The sequence below is a fragment of the Electrona antarctica genome (assembly GCF_951216825.1).
Source record: "Electrona antarctica genome assembly, contig: scaffold_385, whole genome shotgun sequence".
In the NCBI taxonomy this organism is placed as follows: Eukaryota; Metazoa; Chordata; class Actinopteri; order Myctophiformes; family Myctophidae; genus Electrona; species Electrona antarctica.
In genome coordinates, this window is record NW_027638401.1 from 73,883 (window position 1) to 88,165 (window position 14,283).

A 14,283-nucleotide genomic window follows, 5' to 3' on the forward strand; every position below is an offset into this window, starting at 1 on the left:
AATGTGGGTGTGGGGGTCCTCTTGGCTACAAAAAAAACGTGTGAGAACCACTGATTCGATTGAGATTTCGATTAAGAATAAAGCACACGCACGTCATCCACACACTAAAAACCCGGTGCCCGCCCGGGCCGATCGAGGTCAGGAATCCACAAAGAAAGGTAAAGTCCACACACTGGATCATGTTTGTTCCAAACGCTAAAATTATTTTAGAAACGGCCTCAGGTCTTAATGGGTTAGCAGACGGTCCTCGACGCCTTACTCGCTCTCTCGCTCTCTCTCTCTCTCTCTCTCTCCCTCCCCCTCTCTCTCTCTCTCTCTGTGGATCTGGATCCCCCCCCCCCCCCCCCCCCCCCCCCACACTGCTGGTTGCAAATGGCCATTCTCACAGCCCAGAAGACAGCTCCTCTCTGCCACCCACTCCCACCTGTCGCCTTTTGCTATTTTCTTCAACCAACCACTCCGTTCTGGCTGGGTCTCTGCACCGTCTGTACCCAACTGGCACGCACCGCTTGACACCAAACGTTACGCAATCTTAATCTTACTTTAAAATGAGTATTAGTATTATTAGTATTAGTATTAGTATTAGTAGTAGTAGTAGTAGATTTTACGGGGGCCAGTTTCGAATTGCAGCCGTCCGTATAGGTGCCCTTTGAGAGCAGTTTTTGAAGGAGTCAAGGGATTCACATGTCTTAATGACTGTTGGTAGGGCGTTCCACATTTTGGTGGCATGGTAGCGAAAATAATTTAGTCCCTTGTTTATGCCGAATCTGGGTGGCACATGGTTTGTTGAGCTCCGATCTGTGTAACGTCAGGCCCATTCACGGTGTCCACTCCAAAAGCAACAGACTGACTGAGCCACTCACGAATGAGACAGTGATGTAAATAGGTTTTCAATGTAATGGGTCCCGGGATGCACAGGTGGTCATTCAAATGAGTCCCAAAAAATTCTTATGAGTCCCAAAAAAAATCACACCTGTGTGAAGTGAGTGGTGCAACTCCGTGAGGGGGTTCGCGGGGGGGGGGGGGTTCCAGGGGGCCGGGCCGGTTCCGGCGTGCCGTGCCGCGTCCGAAACGGTTGAGAAATGACAGAGTTACCGTGTGGCGGTCCCTCTACTGTACTGTCACTGTAATGTATTGGCACCCCCCAAAAGCATCATATATACAGTTAATACGTGCGTGTGTGTTTGTGTGTGCGTTAGGTTGCGCACAGATGGTGAAAAACAACCATGCTATTTTTGTGCTCATACCCAGACACACACATACCTCCGTAAGGGAGTGGTTGCACCACTCAAAAATAATAATAAAACATTTTTTATAAAATATATATATAAAAATCACACCCGTGTGAACTGAGTGGTGTAAGGTTTTATATAGCATGATCAGCTGTGGTCTGACGTAATGAAATCACACCCGGATGTGATTTCACAACTGGCTTTTTTTGTGCAGGAAAAATTAGCATGGTTGCTACAAGGGGGCAGGCAGACTTTCCAACGTTGAAGCTCTGGGTCCTAGTGGTAGGAGGAGGGACTACAGGCGGACCCGTGGATTCATGACCGGGAAACCCCGTGCAGCTGGGCTTTAACGTTGAGCGCTCAGTTGCCCTACGTCACTCAGTCCTGGGAGGGACTTCCGGCAGTCTTCCGGGTGCTTCAAAACGCCACTGAGCAACTTCCACTGACATGAATAGCTGGGGGGGCGGAGCTTCGCGCCAGTTCAGTCTCTATTATATATATACTCTATGGGTTGCTACGGTCATCCAGTTCACCCGGGTGTGATTTAATTACGTCAGAAATTATTTTGAACATAGCAACCATGCTCATTTTTTTCTGCACACAAAAGCCAGTTGTAGGAGTGGTTTACACCACTCAAAAATATCAAATAGGCCTATACAGTATATCTTTTTATGTAGGCTAGTAGTATTAGCAAGCGCAACTCAGTAAGAAATACTAATAGTGGGCAACAGTGGATTTAACATAGCTTAATATACCAACCAAAAGTTGCAGTTGCAATTATTGTACTTGTACTTATTGTGGATGTAAAATAATTTATTTGGAAAAGTGGAACTTAGAAGTCACTTGAGTCCCTGTCTACGGGGAAGAATGGCAGCTGCAAAAAAGACAGATTCACAAGCTCGCGCGTTGAGAACCTGCAGATGCGCCTGTCTCTGCAGCGCCGTTTACAACGTGTTGAGAGCTTGTAGGATCAACGTGAACGAACCCTGACACCAGCGCTGCAAAAACAAACGCGTTGAGAACCCGCAGATGCGCCCATCTCTGCAGCGCCGTTTGCAGCGCGTTGAGAGCTTGTAGATCTGTCTGTTTTTGCAGCGCTGGTGTCAGGATTCGTTCACGTTACAGGCGGACATGAAGTGAAGTTCAATCAGTGCGTTGAATCAGCAGCAGCAACAAGCTAATAGCCAACACCACCACCACTAGTCTGTTAGCATAGCTTGTTGCTAACGATTTGTCACTCCGTCTTTTTCTTTTCTCTCTTTTATTATTTCCCCCCCCGACTTCACGGGTCGCGCATTGGGTTGTGATGAGACCCGATGTTGCAGCCTGTGTGTGACCGAAAGAGTGCTAGACTTCCACGTAGAACAGTGTGTGACCGAGAGAGTGCCATAGTCTTCAGTGCAGCTGCAGCCAGGATAAAGTTGCGTCCACAGGATGCAGAGGCTGATGGTTTATTGCGTCCCATAACTATAAAGTGCGTTTTGGGACGCAAAACGCACCCTATTTACATCACTGATGAGATAAAGTACACCTTTTAAGCAGTTACCATTACTTATAAGAGTGTGCACCCTCTAGCTGTGCTTAACCCATTTTGGGCGGGAACCCCTTTTGGTGTTTTAAACATTATGTTATAATTTAGCTATTGAAAAATAGCAGATCTACAAGCTCATAGCGCGCCACCGAGTGGCGCGCTACGAGCTTGTAGGTCTGCTATTTTTGAAAAATCGTGAAAATATTTATTTCATAAAACTGGAAGATTTAGAAGATTTTTTTTAAATTTTGAGGTCAGGCCTAAATGGGTTAAGCAAGGTCAGAGAGAGACAGAAAGATTTCTATATAGTGTCTGAAAAAGTAAAGAACACGTCAGAGCTCTCCAGGACAGACGACACCTCTGGCCCTGCCCCTTCAAGGGACGCCCCGACCAACGGACTGATATGGAGCGAATGATCTGATTCGTGATATAACAGGTCGTATCTGCTTTTATTCAATGTCATTTTCTGTTCATATCATATCACGTGGACCCATTCATTTTGGGATATGTATCCCCGGTAGCCTAATCATTAACACAATCAGCGCCCCTGGATTCCTTCAAAATAGGAGCTCTGGGGTGCCGGAAAAACATGGCCGCTTTTACTCTGAAACCCACCCCCCGGAAACAATCCGGGAAAAAAACTGAGAAATAGTTTGCTTTACTTTGCTAGCTTACATTGCTATCGTTTTAATTTATACGATATATGATCCAAAAAGCGTTCATATTTTGAACGAGAGGCGGATGAGGAGCAGAAATGAAGCGCTAGTATATCCATCAGATCAAAACCACGGAGAGCGCCCTGGATTAGGAGAGACGAGGCATTCTTTCTGCCACGCTAACAGCTAAGTCAACGGGAAGCTAATATGGCCGTAGAGCGCGAAGGACGGTGGCCGAGTGTCCGACTGAAAAATAAAAAAAAAGGAAAAAATTCAGAATATTCTCCCCTCGCCTGATATCATTGAGGATGCGCTAGGACGTGTACACACGTCCAATGCATCCCTCGGTTGGATTCCCTAGGACGTGTGGCCACGTCCTACGGACGGAAACGGTTAAAATATGGCAGTTCTTAAGGTCCCTTGACTTGTGTTTACAGCCTGTTTATTGGACTTTAGATAACCTTAGTTTGAACAATAACGACGCAACAGCTGGCAACCACTCACCTGACAAATCGCTCGGTGAGATTCTTCACAAAGGAGTAAATCTCTCCCCAGTCTTTAGCAACACTCCCGGACCTGCAACACAGGAAGTATAATGTATACAGTTAGTTGTATATACTGAATATAGGTGCAGATACTGTAGTATATATACTGTACATCAGATGTGGTGTAAGAAGACGTACTCAAATTGTTGTACGGTCGGGAACCCCTTTTGATTGTTTTAAGCAATATGTTATACTTTAGTTATTGAAAAATAGCAGATCTACAAGTAGATCGTAGATCTGCTATTTTTTGAAAAATCTTGAAAATGTGGCGCAAATCTTTGAATATTCATATTCTTTCAGAGCGAACGTTTTAACTCAAATCTTTGCCTCTGGGGCGAGGGGGGTTCCCTGTAACACATATTTTCAGATGGGGGTCGGCGGCAAATTACATATAATTTTTTGGGGGTCCTTGGCATGAAATTGTTTGAGCACCACCACTGACATAGAAACATAGGGTTTATCAGAAAACTCAAAACAGTCATGAAAAAATAAGACGATGTACAAGCTCACACAATGTGTCGTGAGCTTGTAGATCGGCTACTCTTGAGACATTTGGAAATAGCTTGACAAATTGGGGTCCCAGGCAGGCATAACAATCCTCTCAGATGGAGGTCTGTCTCTGCGGCCAAATACCTCGACATGAAAATGTACGAGAACCACGGACTGACTCTTCCTTCTGCAGCGTGCTGTTTATCGAATTGGAACTGTATTCCTTCGTTGCGTAACAGCAGTTACGCAAGTACTGTAGTTTACAGTACTCGCTGGATTGTAGCTGTCGGGACAGACAACCTTGCATCTCCATATTTCATAATTTAAATGTTTGTTTTTCATGAAGCTGTGCCCTACTTTATACCTCGAGGTACGAAGTAACTTCACTGTATGAGAGTGTCACGTAATATAGGAGCGAAAACATCTACAAGCCCACAATGTGTTGCAATGCAAAGTGATTTTATTTATTTCTATTGAATACTTTCTTAGCCCAGCACGAGGTACAGTCAGACATTACTGTTGCCCTCCATGAGGCGGTTTAGAGTCCCTAAATAGAAGAAAAACAGACTAAAGAACTCTTTTGTACACCAGTCTGTTCTGCTTTTAAACCAAAAATCTGTAAACCGGAGGATATGTTCTTATCTATCTTTTGTAATGTAGTGTCTGTCTTGTCTGTATCTTGAACGGTGACGTCATGGACGCAAAACAAATTTCAGTGCAAGCTGACAAAGTTGTATCGTATCGTATCAAAGGACCACTTCACCACTTTTCAAACTATCCTCATATTATTGGTCCTCACTAATGATGTCTCATAGGAGGGCTGTGGGCAGTTCAGAAACCAGTCTGTGTCTCATAGGAGGGCTGTGGGCAGTTCAGAAACCAGTCTGTGTCTCATAGGAAGGCTGTGGGCAGTTCAGAAATCAGTATGTGTCTCGGGCTGTGGGCAGTTCAGAAACCAGTCTGTGTCTCATAGGAGGGCTGTGGGCAGTTCAGAAACCAGTCTGTGTCTCATAGGAGGGCTGTGGGCAGTTCAGAAACCAGTATGTGTCTCATAGGAGGGCTGTGGGCAGTTCAGAAACCAGTCTGTCTCATAGGAGTGCTATGGGTAGTTCAGAAACCAGTCTGTGTCTCATAGGAGGGCTGTGGGCAGTTCAGAAACCAGTCTGTGTCTCTAGAGGGCTGTGGGCAGTTCAGAAACCAGTCTGTCTCATAGGAGTGCTGTGGGCAGTTCAGAAACCAGTCTGTGTCTCTAGAGGGCTGTGGGCAGTTCAGAAACCAGTCTGTGTCTCATAGGAGTGCTGTGGGCAGTTCAGAAACCAGTCTGTGTCTCATAGGAGGGCTGTGGGCAGTTCAGAAACCAGTCTGTGTCTCATAGGAGGGCTGTGGGCAGTTCAGAAACCAGTCTGTGTCTCTGTGGGCAGTTCAGAAACCAGTCTGTGTCTCATAGGAGGGCTGTGGGCAGTTCAGAAACCTCCAAGCTAATAGAAACTGCAGGCATTCTATTACTGAAAATTAATAGAATAAAATAAAATACAACTAGGGTGACAAGACAACAATATAAATCCAACTTCGTTTGGGTGTGTTTCTCCTTTTTTTTTGCAAAAAGAAGCCATCGTTCTCACGATGATAAAAATATATATATATTTTTTTAAATCTTGTTTTAAAAAAGATCTGCCTAACGATGATGTCACTGGTGGACGGGTTTCTGAACAGCCCACAGACCTCCTATGAGAAAACTGACCAAGTAGAAAGCTATATATAGCGAGGAGCAATTATATGGAGATAGGTTGAAAAGTGGTCCTTTAAGGCTAAAGGGATAACACTAAAAAAATTCTGGGGGACTTGTTTTCTATGTATGTATTCAATTCATCAACCTAGTATAAAGATGTACACAATGCATGTCATGTGTGTGTGGGTTCTAAACACATTTAATCAAAATGGTAAATGGTGCATTTATATAGCGCCTTTATCCAAGGCGCTTTACATAGATTGTGCATTACATTCACCCATTCACACACACATTCATACACCGATTGCAGCGGAAGCCATGCAAGGTACCAACCAGCACATCGGGAGCAATTTGGGGTTCAGTGTCTTGCCCAAGGACACTTCGACATGTAGACAGGAGGAGCCTGGATTCGAACCGCCGACCCATGGATCATTGGACGACCTGCTCTACCTCCTGAGCCACAGTCGCCCCAATGAAAAGTAAAGTGAGAACACAGGTTCTTTCTTCCATTTCCTGAAAAGGTTTGCAGAGATTAAAATAGGGGGCATTTTGCATCCCAAAACGCAGTTTATATAGTTAAGGGACGCAATAAAACAACATCCACGCGATGCACTACTGTACTCAGCATGTACAGTCAAAATAATACACAATCGCGATATTTTGCTAGCTTTAGTTATAACAATAATTTCTTCTTCTGTTTTCTACATGAATATAACCACATTATAACCATATAAAATGAAATGAGAGTTAAATGCTGCAATTTGTAACAATGGCAAAAAAGTGGGACTCATAAAATGTCCCTGGGACTCATCTAAAAGACCATCCCTGCATCCTGGGACTCATCTAAAAGACCACACCTGCATCCTGGGACTCATCTAAAAGACCATCCCTGCATCATGGGACTCATCTAAAAGACCATCCCTGCATCATGGGACTCATCTAAAAGACCACCCCTGCATCATGGGACTCATCTAAAAGACCATCCCTGCATCCTGGGACTCATCTAAAAGACCATCCCTGCATCCTGGGACTCATCTAAAAGACCATCCCTGCATCATGGGACTCATCTAAAAGACCATCCCTGCATCCTGGGACTCATCTAAAAGACCATCCCTGCATCCTGGGACTCATCTAAAAGACCATCCCTGCATCCTGGGACTCATCTAAAAGACCATCCCTGCATCCTGGGACTCATCTAAAAGACCATCCCTGCATCCTGGGACTCATCTAAAAGACCATCCCTGCATCCTGGGACTCATCTAAAAGACCATCCCTGCATATACATTGAAAACCTATTTACATCACTGGGTTTCCTGAAAAAGTGTTTTGGACATACAGGGTTTTTTTTCCCCCTGACTGGCAGCGACAAAATACAACTCGTACTGTTGCACCATGTGTTGGTGGTGAGGGTTGTTGTTGTTGTTATTGTGCTGGTTGTTACCCAGCGAAGTTAGCCAGCATGTAGCTGCACCCGCAGACCAAGAAATTAGAGAGATGATATACACTAGGGTCTTGTTGAAGTGGAAATCCCACGGCCACACATTAACCCGTTCTGGGCGGGAACCCCTTTTGGTGTTTTAAGCATTATGTTATACTTTAGCTATTGAAAAATAGCAGATCTACAAGCTCGTAAGCGCGGCACTCGGTGCCGCGCTATGAGCTTGTAGATCTGCTATTTTTGAAAAATCGTGAAAATGTGGTGCGAGAATGAATATATATTCTTTCAGAGCGAACATTTTTAACTCAAATGTTTGGAGGTCCCTGGAACTACATATTTTCAGATGGGGCTCCGCAGCCGAATACAGATAATTCTGGGGGGTCCTTGACATGAAATAGTTTGAGAACCACTGACTGTTTTAGAAAACAGTCATGATTTAGAAAACATTTTGTAGAATCGTCCTCAGGTCTAAATGGGTTAAAACTAATTAAAGGGCGACATTACGATTTTGTAATCATGAAAACTAACGGATACATAAATTTCTGGAGAACAATCAAGGGCACGGCAATGTTACGGGTTGGGGGGGGGGCTGTGTAGGGGGGGTTGACATTGTAGCCCTTGGTCCCGATAAGTCAACTTGACCGGTGTGAACACAAAGAAGAGTAAAATGTGCCCTTGATGAAACGGGCCGAAGGGGTAATTAAACCAATAATTACAATTCAATGTATGTATGAGCTCATAAAACGGAAGAGTTTGACCATTAGGAAGCTCATCTTTCATACGGCGTCTCTCTCTCTCTCCTCCCCTAGCTGCGCCCGGGCGGACGGCAAGGGCAAAAACAGTGGCTGAGGAGGGGAGAGGATGGGGAGGCGAGGAGGAGCAGGACGTCCCAGCCAGGCTGAGGAGGGGAGAGGATGGGGAGGCGAGGAGAGGAGAGGAGAGGATGGGGAGGCGAGGAGGAGCAGGACGTCCCAGCCAGGCTGAGGAGGGGAGAGGATGGGGAGGCGAGGAGAGGAGAGGAGAGGATGGGGAGGCGAGGAGGAGCAGGACGTCCCAGCCAGAGGAGGGGAGAGGATGGGGAGGCGAGGAGGAGCAGGACGTCCCAGCCAGGAGGGGAGAGGGTGGGGAGGCGAGGAGGGGAGAGGATGGGGAGGCGAGGAGGGGAGAGGATGGGGAGGCGAGGAGGGGAGAGGATGGGGAGGCGAGGAGGAGCAGGACGTCCCAGGAGGAGGGGAGAGGATGGGGAGGCGAGGAGGAGCAGGACGTCCCAGCCAGAGTAATCTAGTAAGAGAGTAATGACACTCCCGTTGACTCCCATTGTAACAGTGGCGTGCACAGATAGACACTAGGGGGTGCTGCACCCCCTGCCCTTTTGGCAATGTGCCCTTTTGGAAAAAAATGAAAAAAAAATAACTTTTTTTTTGGTACAGTATATGGACCATGGTGACATTGATCAATTCTTAATTGATAAAAAGGCTTCTAATATATTATTTAGGCCACAAAATCTATAAATCTCACACAATTAAGGCAACCGGCCGGTTCCACGTGCTGCACAAGGTGCCCTTTTTTCACTTGAGCACCTGCCCCTCTAAATGTCACTGCATTGTAACAAGGGAATGCGGAAGTGCTTGGGCCTAATGTATACCGAACTTGGAAGTCCCTGAAATTGAGAAAGTTTGAGAACGGCTGGTTTGGTGGTGTGTGGCTTTCCTTGGACAACAAACGGTTTTAAAAACCACTGTGCAAGTCGGGCCGAGTCATTTGAGGAGGAGAAGGATAAGTTCTTAATGGATACTTCCTGTGACACTTCCTGTGTGATCCTGCGATATGAAAATGCTGCAGAGTTGTATATTTTGGAAGTGGGAGTGCTGCAGGGCCACGTTGAAACACTGCTGGTCTCTGTCGGGTGGATACCGCAGTATATCTCCAAACACTTTTCACAATTCTAAAATAGCAAAAGTAGCAGATCTACAAGCTCAGAATGCGCTTTTCGAGCTCCAGGATCTGCTAATGTTGATGCTTTTGTGTGACACTGTAGTATGATGAAGTAGGGCATCGATTTATGAAAATACACAAGTTAGAATATGGAGATAAGAGGGCAACGATATGGAAGCAGGTTGTGCGTGCGTGCGTGCGTGCGTGCGTGCGTGCGTGCGTGCGTGCGTGCGTGCGTGCGTGCAGGGGTCAATTACAAACTCAGCAAAGTAGCCTATACTTTACGGATATTCAGCAATTCATATACCGATAATATACTATATTATATGAGTATATGAATTCCATTATATATTTTGTGTTAAAACCCTCAACTCAGCAGAAATGACTGGACCGAGTTATGCCTCCTATAGGGCTGGGAAATATTATGGCAATATTAATGGAGCCCAGGGCCATAATATGAATATTATCAATATCATTGCACTACAGTATGAGACTATAGATACAGTCTGGGAGGAATTACACACCTAGATCAACATGGGACCACAATGGTCTTAATTACACACCTATCAACATGGGACCACAATGGTCTTAATTACACACCTATCAACATGGGACCAGAATGGTCTTAATTACACACCTATCAACATGGGACCACAATGGTCTTAATTACACACCTATCAACATGGGACCAGAATGGTCTTAATTACACACCTATCAACATGGGACCACAATGGTCTTAATTACACACCTATCAACATGGGACCACAATGGTCTTAATTACACACCTATCAACATGGGACCAGAATGGTCTTAATTACACACCTATCAACATGGGACCACAATGGTCTTAATTACACACCTATCAACATGGGACCACAATGGTCTTAGCTTTTAGCTTTTTACTGTCATCCTTTTGACTTCCCTCACCCTACACCATATGTCACTCAGTCAATCAATATCCCATTTTGGGCAGGAACCCCTTTTGGTGTTAGCATTATGTTATGCTTTAGCTATTGAAAAATATCAGATCTACAAGCTCACTCAGCAAAGTAGCCTATACTTTACGGATATTCAGCAATTCATATACCGATAATATACTATATTATATGAGTATATGAATTCCATTATATATTTTGTGTTAAAACCCTCAACTCAGCAGAAATGACTGGACCGAGTTATGCCTCCTATAGGGCTGGGAAATATTATGGCAATATTAATGGAGCCCAGGGCCATAATATGAATATTATCAATATCATTGCACTACAGTATGAGACTATAGATACAGTCTGGGAGGAATTACACACCTAGATCAACATGGGACCACAATGGTCTTAATTACACACCTATCAACATGGGACCACAATGGTCTTAATTACACACCTATCAACATGGGACCAGAATGGTCTTAATTACACACCTATCAACATGGGACCACAATGGTCTTAATTACACACCTATCAACATGGGACCAGAATGGTCTTAATTACACACCTATCAACATGGGACCACAATGGTCTTAATTACACACCTATCAACATGGGACCACAATGGTCTTAGCTTTTAGCTTTTTACTGTCATCCTTTTGACTTCCCTCACCCTACACCATATGTCACTCAGTCAATCAATATCCCATTTTGGGCAGGAACCCCTTTTGGTGTTAGCATTATGTTATGCTTTAGCTATTGAAAAATATCAGATCTACAAGCTCATAGCGCGCCACCGAGTGGCGCGCTACGAGCTTGTAGGTCTGCTATTTTTGAAAAATCGAAGAACGACTGACATGGAAACATAGCTTTTTCAGAAAACTGTCAGGATGTAGAAGACATTTTTAGAATCTGATCTCAGGTCAGAATGGGATATTGTAATAGTGTGACAAGAGTGGTGTTGTCTTTTCCTGGTTGCATTGCAGTGAAGTGAAACTGAACTTCTAGCTGTTCTACATCAACACGATGTCCCTTTAGTTCATTCATATCCTAGCAGGCAATACTGAAAGTGATGATCCAGCAAAATCCCATTGTGTAAAATATTGTCTTTTTTTTTGTTGGTCAGAGCGCAAATCATATCACCACAATATTATTATGGTCACAATATCGAGGCATGATTTGGTCAAACAATATTGCTGTAGTTTGATGTTGTCCTGATGATGTTAGCCCGTCCTATTCCCCCATCCCCTCCCTGCCTTCAGGGGATACGGTGTATACTGTGCACTAGTGCTTCCCAAAGTGGGGTCCGGGGACCCCCAGGGGTCCTTGAGGGAGTTCCTGGGGGTCCCCAGCTAAATGATAGTTAGGACCCAAGTGGGCCATTATGGGTCTGTAACTATTGAGTGTACAAATGACGCAGGTCTATTTGGTTCCATTTACATGTACACTATCAGAGTTAAATTGCCATTGATTTTACAATGGAGGGGTTCCATTTGTACACTCTCAGAGTTAAATTAACATTGATTTATTTTATTTACAATAGTCTACAAATTGGGGTCCCAGAGATAGAAATGCCATTAAATGGGGGTCCGTCCGTAGCCTAATGCATGTCAAACTGGGGGGGTCCTTGAAATTAAACGGGTTGAGAATCACTGCTAGAACCGTACAAATCTTCTCTTATGGGGGGGGGGGGGTCCCTGGCATATCTCTTCAAATGGGGGTCCGCGGGATAATTAAGTGTCAATTTGGGGGTCCTTTGGGGGAACCACTGCACTGCATGAGTGATGATGGTGACGCAGAGGTTGAGTGCAGCCAGGCATACTGAGCAAGGCAGCAGCTATTCCTTTGTTCTTTTAACAAACTCTGGTGCATACAATGCATTAACAACAAGTAACAACACAACTCATTGGGATCTCATCCTCACAGACTAGTGAACAATCCTAAATGTACCCTTTTTTTAGTAAACTGAGAAAGTGTCAAGAGATGTTGTTATTTGTTAGACCAAATACATGGACCCTGATCTGGCGACATTATTGCTGCACTGCACTCTCTCTCAGGGAGTTTCTTTACTTTCTTATATAGTTGGATCAGCGGCAACACTGTTACCATGCAGTGTCCAGAGTCCACTTCTAACACCAACAATAACACTCGGACAGTGTATACGCAATGGAACCAAATGGACCCCATTTGGTTCCATTGTGTACACTGACTGTCAATAGTTACTTGCATGGGTCCATTTAGAACCACCCTCTGAGAGTCCCTCGACGCGACATAATAATAATCAAGAGGTTGTAGCATTTATGTTTTGTTTTGTCTCGGTTTTATTATTTCCTTACCGATCCAACACGAAGTACAGGTCATATGCTCCGTGACACGCCGCCTGCTCGGCCGCCGCAGCAGCAGCCCGGGGCGACGAGGCGACCAGCAGCACCCCGACCAGGATGCTCACCAGGCGGGCTGTCCATGTCGCACAGAGCCGGTCCCCCTCCTGCTCCTTCATCACGGTCCAAAAAATAATAATACAAACTGGGGTGACAACAAGACAACAATATAAATCCAACTTCGTTTGGGTGTGTTTTTCCTTTTTTTTTTGTTGCAAACTATAGAGAAAATGTGTCTGCAACAACTCTTCTTCTTCTTGGTCTGTCAACTTTGTTTTTATAGTCTAAAATCCGTGCACGCTGTCTGTCATCTGGTCCAGGAGGACTACAGCTACAGGCTCGAAGCGAAGCGAAGAAGCAACATGTCAAAAAGTTCCAGGCAGGAGGTTGAACTTGTAACTTATACTTGTTGCTGTAGCCGTTATAAAGTTACATTAGCCCTAATGTTGTAATAGAGGAAACCACTCCTCGGGGACGTCACGTCACCGACACATTTTCGCCATCGATATTTCACTCATCCTCTGTAAAAAACGCCTCTCAGAGAGTCAGAGTTTATAGATGATCTATTTTGTTGGATATAAAGTCATGGGGAACTTCCCCCGAGTCCGACACTCATACACACACGATACACACACACTCCACACGCCAGCTGCAGCGCATGCGCACATTCTGTTTGGCGGTTGAAAAACCCAGCTGTGGAAACGTTGGTTGTTGTGTGGTCAGTCCATATACTCTATGGGTCAGTCACACACACGCACACACACGTACACACACACACACACACACACACACACACACACACACACACACACACACACACACACACACACACACACACACACACACACACACACACACACACACACACACACACACACGCACACATTATGATGAATATGGGTCTATTACAGGTCTGCTAAATGTTGTTGTGCCTGGCTGTCAGACACCCACCCACACATAATGCCTATTTATTCATAAACCATTTGAAGATATACTTTATGTGGGTTATCGGACTTGCATGTGATGTGTGGCCCGGGGGGGAGACTTGAAGGGGGATGTGCGTGTGTGCGTGTGTGTGTGTGTGTGTGTGTGTGTGTGTGTGATCATCTGATCAATCAATTGATTGTGAATGATAGGCTAGTGATGACTTTCAGACATTTTAAAGTGAACATGTCAGATAAACTGAAAAGAAAACAATATTGCAAAAATTAAATTAATAAAAAGTAAAAACACACAGAGTGACCTGATATCTTTGTTTGGATATTAAACCCTGCTTTATGACATCCCCTTGGCCTGCGCTACAGACAATACGTGGCATAAAACACTATTGGACTAATCCAACGGTCTGTACGCTAAGGAAATAGAAGCGTCTCTTTGGTAGGAACTGTACTGTAGGACAGGAAGGAGACCACAGATGTTCAGCA

General features: G+C 44.8%; 1 protein-coding gene across 1 annotated transcript in view; it reads right to left on the reverse strand.

The window, feature by feature from the left end:
• The window catches only part of LOC306918115 (anthrax toxin receptor 2-like), a gene marked incomplete at its 3' end in the record, with an annotated part of 57,762 nt that extends 44,277 nt beyond the window's left edge, over positions 1-13,485 (reverse strand). The window contains exons 1-2 of the mRNA XM_079530997.1: positions 12,815-13,485; positions 3,924-3,995 (exon numbers count right to left, since the gene is read on the reverse strand). Of these exons, the coding sequence (XP_079387123.1) occupies positions 3,924-3,995; positions 12,815-12,978 (236 nt within the window). The remainder of the gene's footprint in view (positions 1-3,923; positions 3,996-12,814) is intronic.
• Positions 13,486-14,283: the final 798 nt, after the last annotated feature.